Raw genomic sequence first — 8126 nt, 5'->3', positions numbered from 1 at the left:
TTTGTGTTAGCTCATAATAAACACGCTTTACGCTTAAACATACGTAGTGAGCGATAGGAATGCGAGTACACAAGCTGCGGTCGTCGTGCTTACATCAAAATCCCGACGCGAAAGAGGAACGAAGAACTGATCGTATGCAGAATACATCAATCTGGTTATAGACCCAAAACCCGAACGTGTTTTTAACGCCCCAACCCAACAGGCCTATAAATCAGCATCATTGGGCTGGGCCCAATTAATGGACCGCATTTTCTTTTATTAATTTCATTTCAATTTATTTAAGGAGTGGATTATTTCCTCTTTTTTGTAAAACTCTTATTACATGTGATAATACAGATGTGTAAACAATGTGTCCTACCAAAGGTCGTCTACATCTCTAATTTAGTATCATATTAAAAATACCCTTTTATCATAATTGATACCCTTTTAATTGTCTGCATGTTGCAGTCTTTTCTTCTAGTCTTCGGTATACATTAATCAATTTCATCTTCAAAGTTTTTGATTGTGTTGTCGGTATCAGTTGTTGGTTTTGTTCGCTAAGCTATCCAAGTAATCTTTCAAGCAGACATGACATTCATCCGACTCCGAGCTAAGTCTTGTCTTCATAAGCGAGATAATTCTAACATTAACCAAATACAATCGACTTCAACCTATTGTACTAGTTTGGATTGTTTCTATATGTGGGACCGGTTACGAGGAATTGGTTATATAATAAGTTACGCTATTTATTTGAAAATCTGAGACCATAATGATTGGTTACATGTTTTTTATTATTATTAATCAGATCTTATTATAACATTAAAACTCAATATTTTTAATTTTTTATTACCAAAAATTAAAAAAAAAATTAAGCTAATATCTGTCACTCAGAATGAGAAAATTAAAAAATACCACCAATAAATATCTATACTATATTATAAAACATTTGACAAAAATTATTAAAAACCATTTTTTGTATATGAAGTACTGTTTATTGATGCATATTACTTAAAATTTAAGATTACAAGTAAATTGTGCATAAGTACAATTTATTAAAGCTTCATATTTGAATTCATATTACTAACTGCAGATAAACATCAAATATTKGATAAATATCTCATTTTAAATATAAAAATTTAAAATATAATTAAGATAATCATTGATTCTAACAGAATACTTAGTTATTATCTTTATAAAAAAATTATATTATTAAACCTAAATTAAATTTCTTTGTTAGTAAATCTAAATTAAATTATAATTAAAAAAATTGAATGAAGAAAATTACACCAAAATACAATACCTTTTAAAAAGATTAATTTGATATTGATATTGATATATATATTCAAAATTTTATGATATTTTCAAATTTATATTTTATTCAAAAATAAAAACATTATCATTTTCTCAAAATCACATAAAACCGTATTATATTGACAAAAAAAAGAATAAAACAAAACAATGAAATCAAAATATGTCTGGATACATTAATAAATACTCTTCTAGTATTAATTTTAACATCAATAAATAATTTATTAATTTATATAAAAATCACGTATTATAAATTTATAATTATTGAATTTTGTATACGTATAGTTTATTTATATCTATACTATTTTATTAAGCAAATTTAGCAAAAGTCTTAAAGTTTTAAAATAATAAATGACCAAGATACCCTTTATACTACTTTTAAGTCACTTTTTCACTCCCTCCTCTCCTCACATACACTCACCCTCTCACAACCGATTTTTTTAAAATTATAATTTTAAATTTACATTTTATATCTCTATAATTAGTTAATTAATTTACTTTACGTCCTTTACTTTTAAATGTTTCATTTTAAATCTTTATCAAATTAACATACATAATCGTATATCAATTAAAACATGTTTACAAAATACATTTTTATTTTAACAAGTTACATCATTATAGTCGTCTGTTAATACATTCGAAATGAGTCCAATATTGAATAGTTTTTGACTTAGTTATATTATTATATATATTGTGAAAAAATATTTTTTATATTTACGATTTATACTTTTATAGTCATATATATATATATATATATATTATATTTTGGGGCTAGGCTGTCCAAATTGCACTGTATAATATGTTCTGAATTAATATGCTTTTGGTTTTTTTTGAAATATATATATATACATGTATTAATTCAACCTTAATCTGAGTTTCTAGACAAGAAAGATGGTAAGCAGTTGAAATTTCATTCTAAAACCCATCTTTTTTTGTCTTTTTATGGCTTATGATCTGTTAAATTTGTAGTTTTCTTTATTGGTTTTGAGTGTTTATTTTAAAACTCAAGTTTATTGGTTCTTTGCTCTTGGTATAAATCGAACACATTTGTGGAGTTGTTTAAATATGTTGGATTTTATATATATTGGATTTTAAACTGTCATACAATTTTTTTTCATCAATAGTCTTTAATTGGAATCATAACTCTTATTTATTCAAAATTTATTAATATATAAAGACCAAATGTAACATATATCATCATTAAATCTCATCTTATAAAATCAATAAAACTTCAAACTCGTTAAAATTCATGGCTTCAACCACATTGTATACACACATGGTGTAATGCTAAACATAGACGCATAGTTTACGTCCGTATTTGTCCTTATCACTATATTACTACCGAACGCATATTTTACGTCCGTATTTGTCCTTATCACTATATTACTACCGACTGCACACACTTCTACTCGACGCTTCTTTCATCATTTCTTCTTCTTCCACCAATTTCTTTCTCCTACCAACTAACATATGGCCGGAGCAGCAAAACCCGACGAGCTTTTGGCACCACACCCACCAAGAGATCAGCTTCCAAATGTCTCCTATTGCATTACAAGTCCACCCCCATGGCGTACGTCACTTTCTTACTAATCCATTCATTCATCCATCGAATCATTTATCTACCTGCTATTCCTTCTGAAATTCTACGGAATTCTTGATATATAGATGCAAAAATAGCTACAATTAAGGAAGAATTTAACATTTGTTACGTTAATTAAGAACAAACTCATCGACAATTAGTTAGGCTAGCTTTATGAATATTGCCCTTTATCGATAGCAGGTTTGTATTGAATCTGTTTGATGTTTTGCTTATGTGGGTGCAGCTGAGGCTGTGCTGCTCRGCTTTCAGCATTATCTAGTAATGCTTGGCACAACGGTTATCATTCCGACTGCTCTTGTTCCACAGATGGGTGGAGGCAATGTATGTGTGATTTCACAATCACAATTAATCACCCAAAAATATAAGRCATCTTGTTCATATCTTGATTATCTATGTTTGTTATTCAAACTCTAGGAGGAGAAAGCCAAAGTGATTCAAACTCTGCTTTTTGTTGCTGGATTGAACACATTGCTGCAGACCATGTTTGGGACCAGATTACCTGCTGTCATTGGGGGTTCATATACTTATGTTGCACCCACCATATCGATTATCCTTTCTGGTCGGTGGAGCGATCCAGATCCCGTTGCAGTTCGTGAATCAAATCCTTTTGAATCTTTTTATCTTGAGTGTTTGAATATTAAAATGAATCTTTCTCCCTCCTCTGTTTTATGGGTCACATCAGTTGAACCTGTTTGTTAACGAAAATGAAAATGAGAATGTTGAAATGTTGAATGGCATAAATGAACTCATATGACTAGATTAACATTATCTGAGCCATACGGCAATAGTTGGTTCTTGGGTGGTATGCTTGCAGAAACATAGACTTTTGACAATCTTGCCTAAAATATGTGTTGATTCTTGTTCTTGTTCTTGTTCTTGTTCCCTGCTCAGAGATTTAAGAAGACAATGCGTGCGATCCAGGGTGCGCTCATTGTTGCTTCAACGGTTCAGATTGTTCTCGGTTTCAGTGGCCTCTGGCGCAATGTTGCAAGGTTAATTTGAAATTTGGCAAAAATATATTAGTGACATAGAAATATTCACTATGTTACAACCCTTCAGGAAAGGATGAAGGTTCCAAGTCTAGCTGATGTGGGACCCATCACGCTCCCTCAAACGGAGGGTAGACAGTGCCCCAAGAACGGAGGCAAAATAGTGTGTCAGAGTCCCTAGGATGTGGTAGACTCTGGCTTAGATACCATGTGAAAATATATGGAACCTCATTAGATTACTCTCCAAAAAAGCCACTGTGGAAGAATAAGTCTAGCCGATGTGGGACTCCAACGATTACATGGTTTTGTTCATTTATATTACCATCATTCATCTTTGTAGGTGTTTGAGTCCACTTTCGGCTGTTCCTTTGGTCGCTCTTGCTGGTTTCGGACTATATGAATTTGGATTTCCTGGGGTGCGTAAATATGGATACACATTTATAACAGCATAATGTATTCATACGGTCTCATAGACACTTATATCAATTGGATCCGAATTTTCTTTTGTAAGTTTAGGTTGCCAGATGTGTCGAGATCGGGCTGCCTCAGCTCATCTTTCTAGTTGTTCTATCTCAGGTAATATTTTGAAAAAATAGAAACTTTGCTGTATGCTACAACTTCTTTATCAATTTAGTTTTCTAAATTGATATGTGCAGTACCTATCCCATATGATGCATTCGGGAAAGGCTATATTCGACCGTTTTKCTGTTCTGATCTCTGTTGCAGTAGTTTGGATTTACGCTCACATACTTACGGTTAGTGGTACCTACAACCACACAAGATTAAGGACACAAGCAAATTGTCGTACGGATCGCGCTGGACTAATTCACGCTGCTCCCTGGTCAGAAGACATTATTATATTTCACTACGTAGCAATAATTCCCATTACATATAGAGGAGGAAAATCAAATGATAACCATAAAAAGGTTATAAACTAAAATGGTTATAAACTAAAATGGTTATAAACTCGTCAGAACCGATCTACAAATTTGCATGAATTTTTTTCAGCAATGCAAGGATTGAAGGTATTATTTCACATATATTTGTTTCATAATGTAATAGTTTCACATGTATTTGTTTCCTAATGTGAAGCTTTTTACATGTATTTTTGTTTCACAAAGCGAAAATCTTTTACGTGTATTTTTTGTTTCACATGTAAAATTTTCACTATGTGAACACAAATATGTATATGAAAGAGTATCTTAAATCATAGTCTTTGATGATAAAGATCATGTAAAAAATATTTTTATATCGGTCCACACGGGTTTGTAACCTTTTTGTGGTTCTCATTTGATTACCATTATATATATATATATGTGTGTGTGTGTGTGTGTGTGTGTGGAGAGAGACAGATCATGCTAGATAAAGCAGTTTCATGAGACACACAGTGAGCCCTTGGATGAAGCTTCTTTATCTCGCCGAACCTTCACAGGAAAACACCGCATCGTAGAAGCAAAAAACAGCAAATCTTCACMGCAGAACTCTGAACCTTCATACGACCGAACCTTTACATGAAAAAGAACATGAAGAAAACCTTCACAGGAAACACATACCAAACCTTCACAGTATGTCTCACGAAAAGTGGCTSGTCTCACSGAACATTCTTTACAAAGACCATTGATATGGAAACATTCTTTATTGCTAATTAATATGGGACTGCATTTTCAGGATAAGTGCTCCATATCCTTTCCAATGGGGTGCACCGTCCTTCAATGCTGGTGAAGCTTTTGCCATGATGATGGCTGCTTTTGTTGCTCTTGTGGAGGTCTCTTTTTTTCTTTTTCTTTTTCTTTTTATCAACATATAAAATCCAAGCTTTTCATTAAATTTTTAAGAATTTTTTTCTATTAAGACTTGTTTAATTTTAGTGGCTGTTTGGTTCAGACTCGGAATGAACATGAAAGTGACTGGGATTACAACAGTCAATTAAATAATGTTTTAAGACATGCACTTTGGATTACACCGTTTATTCCTTGAGTTTATTGGTTTTCTTTCACATCTTTTGCATGTGTCCAATGGTGTGATCAGTCTACCGGAGGTTTCATTGCAATTACAAGATATGCAAGTGCAACTCCCTTGCCACCATCTATTCTAAGCCGAGGTGTAGGTTGGCAGGTGACTATCGATTTTTTCTCTCGTTTGTGATCACATTATTAGAAGTTGCTGCACAATAACCTTTGGAGATTGTACGCATGTCATCTGTTTGAAAAGTCTCACACTGAATCTAGCGATGATAAGGAGGTGAGAATCCATAAGTGAGGTCTCGGGTTTAAATATAGGCACCATCCACCTGCCTCTGGGACGCTGTGATTTTCCTCCACCACGATGGCCGTGGGACCGTGTTACAATCAGAAGTCAAAGATTGACTATTTGACTCCTGAATTATGAATTGAAGTATGTGTTTGATTGTTTGTCTTCATTGCTAGGGAATTGGCATATTGTTGTCGGGCTTGTTTGGAACTGTAAACGGATCTTCAGTATCTATGTGAGTCGAAAGACTACAACTTTTCAGCTTCTAATAGCAATTTTCCGAATTGATTTTGACTCAAAAACATTTCTTGGCTACCTTGCAGCGAGAATGCTGGTCTTTTGGGTTTGACCCGTATCGGCAGTCGAAGAGTCGTGCAGATTTCTGCCGGGTTCATGATCTTCTTTTCAGTTCTTGGCAAGTTTTACCTAACGAAACCACATGAATAACCCTATAATATTCAAGAATATTATTCATCATGAATTCATCTTCAATTTAATATTAGTGATATTTRTCATGAATAACAATAGAATAGTTGGTTCCCTGCTCTCAAAAGTATTKACGGTTTTCATTTGAACCTTCCCGGGTATCATATTCTRTAAAATCGTTAAACATGCTACATGATCATGCAGGTAAGTTTGGAGCAGTCTTTGCTTCAATACCGGCACCCATTGTTGCTGCTCTATATTGCCTTCTCTTCGCTTACGTGGGTAAGTTCATGTGAATTTCCAAATTCGTCCACTTCTTTCTCGCTTTGTTTGGTAGAGCYGAGGATAATTATGTCATTTCACAGGTGCGGCAGGCCTTAGTTTCCTTCAATTCTGCAATCTGAACACCTTCAGAACAAAGTTCATACTGGGATTTTCGGTCTTTTTGGGATTGTCTGTGCCCCAGTACTTCAACGAGTATGAAGCGATCAACGGTTACGGCCCTGWCCACACGTCTGCAAGATGGGTATGAATCGATTACTGTAACTGGCAAATATCTCCAAAATTTCAGTCTTTCTCAGACTGTTAGTCTGACTTTTGAGGTCAAACAGATTAGTAATAATTTTGAGAACTCACAAATCCTTTAGAATTATGAAGAAAATTGGATGGCCACATTAGGATCTATAGCAACCACCACAAATAGATGATTGAATTCTTAAAATTTGTTATAATATCTGTATCGATTTTCAACTTGAAGATTAGTAGGTTTGACCTAAAAGTCAAAGGGTGCCTCTATTTTGGGTTTCTGTAACCGAGGGTTGTAGCATTTCTGAGTGTGTTTGGTATGCGTAGCATGATGGAACATGACTGAACAAAAACTTGTTGTCCCACGTTTGGAGCGATTATAAACTGGGACAGAACAGGACTGAGGGAGATGAAACTAGATTGGTAATTACCAAACTACCCTTGTCAAGATAAAAACCTAAAACCTTCCACAACTCTTTTACCTGCTAGTCTAGTTCCTGTCTGCATATTAAACGCTCACTTCAGTTGTTGGAGTGAATGCCATTTACCTTTTTGTCATCATACTGACCTCGAATGATGTCATCTATTTCGTTTTATTTTGTAGTTCAACAACATGGTGAACGTTCCTTTCTCATCGGAAGCTTTTGTAGCTGCGTTGTTGGCGTATTTTCTGGATAACACGCTTCACTACAAAGACAGTTCCGTTAGGAAAGACAGGGGCAAATATTGGTGGGATAAGTTCCATTCCTTCAAGACCGACACCAGAAGCGAAGAGTTCTACTCATTACCCTTCAATCTCAACAGATACTTCCCACCCGTGTGATTTCCTTAGAAAAAAAGGTGCGGTCGAAAGGTTTGCTCTCTAACAACTCTGTTGTTTTTGTCACATATCTATCTAACTGTAATCGTGTCGTAAAGGTTCAATCCAGTCTTGTCCGAATGATCTGTTAGGACATTTGTTAATTCATTTGGTTTTTTTGCTGTAAAGTTTGTGGTCATTTTGTTGCTATCGTCTTCCAACCTTTGCAATAAAGTTGAAGGACTAAGGT

The 8126-nt window shown here is 34.1% G+C and overlaps 1 protein-coding gene across 2 annotated transcripts; it reads left to right on the top strand.

Annotated features, from left to right (window-relative positions):
- Window positions 1-2722: 2722 nt before the first annotated feature.
- On the top strand, window positions 2723-8126 carry LOC112509268 (nucleobase-ascorbate transporter 6-like). 2 transcript variants are annotated; one of them, XM_025114130.1, is made up of 14 exons: window positions 2723-2857; window positions 3111-3208; window positions 3302-3475; window positions 3779-3879; window positions 4217-4292; window positions 4393-4452; window positions 4533-4717; window positions 5545-5641; window positions 5905-5991; window positions 6303-6361; window positions 6450-6541; window positions 6757-6834; window positions 6918-7078; window positions 7682-8126. In XM_025114130.1, exons 1-14 carry the CDS (start codon window positions 2758-2760, stop codon window positions 7898-7900), a joined length of 1587 nt encoding a protein of 528 aa, XP_024969898.1. In that variant the 5' UTR covers window positions 2723-2757; the 3' UTR covers window positions 7901-8126. The 2 variants fall into 2 exon arrangements, with proteins under 2 accessions (XP_024969898.1, XP_024969899.1); XM_025114131.1 differs by lacking the exon at window positions 3302-3475.

This window comes from Cynara cardunculus (assembly GCF_001531365.2).
Source record: "Cynara cardunculus var. scolymus isolate 2C chromosome LG 3, CcrdV1, whole genome shotgun sequence".
NCBI classification, from domain to species: domain Eukaryota; kingdom Viridiplantae; phylum Streptophyta; class Magnoliopsida; order Asterales; family Asteraceae; genus Cynara; species Cynara cardunculus.
The sequence above is the reverse complement of the archived record's forward strand: the minus strand, read 5'-3'. Positions and strand labels throughout refer to the sequence as shown.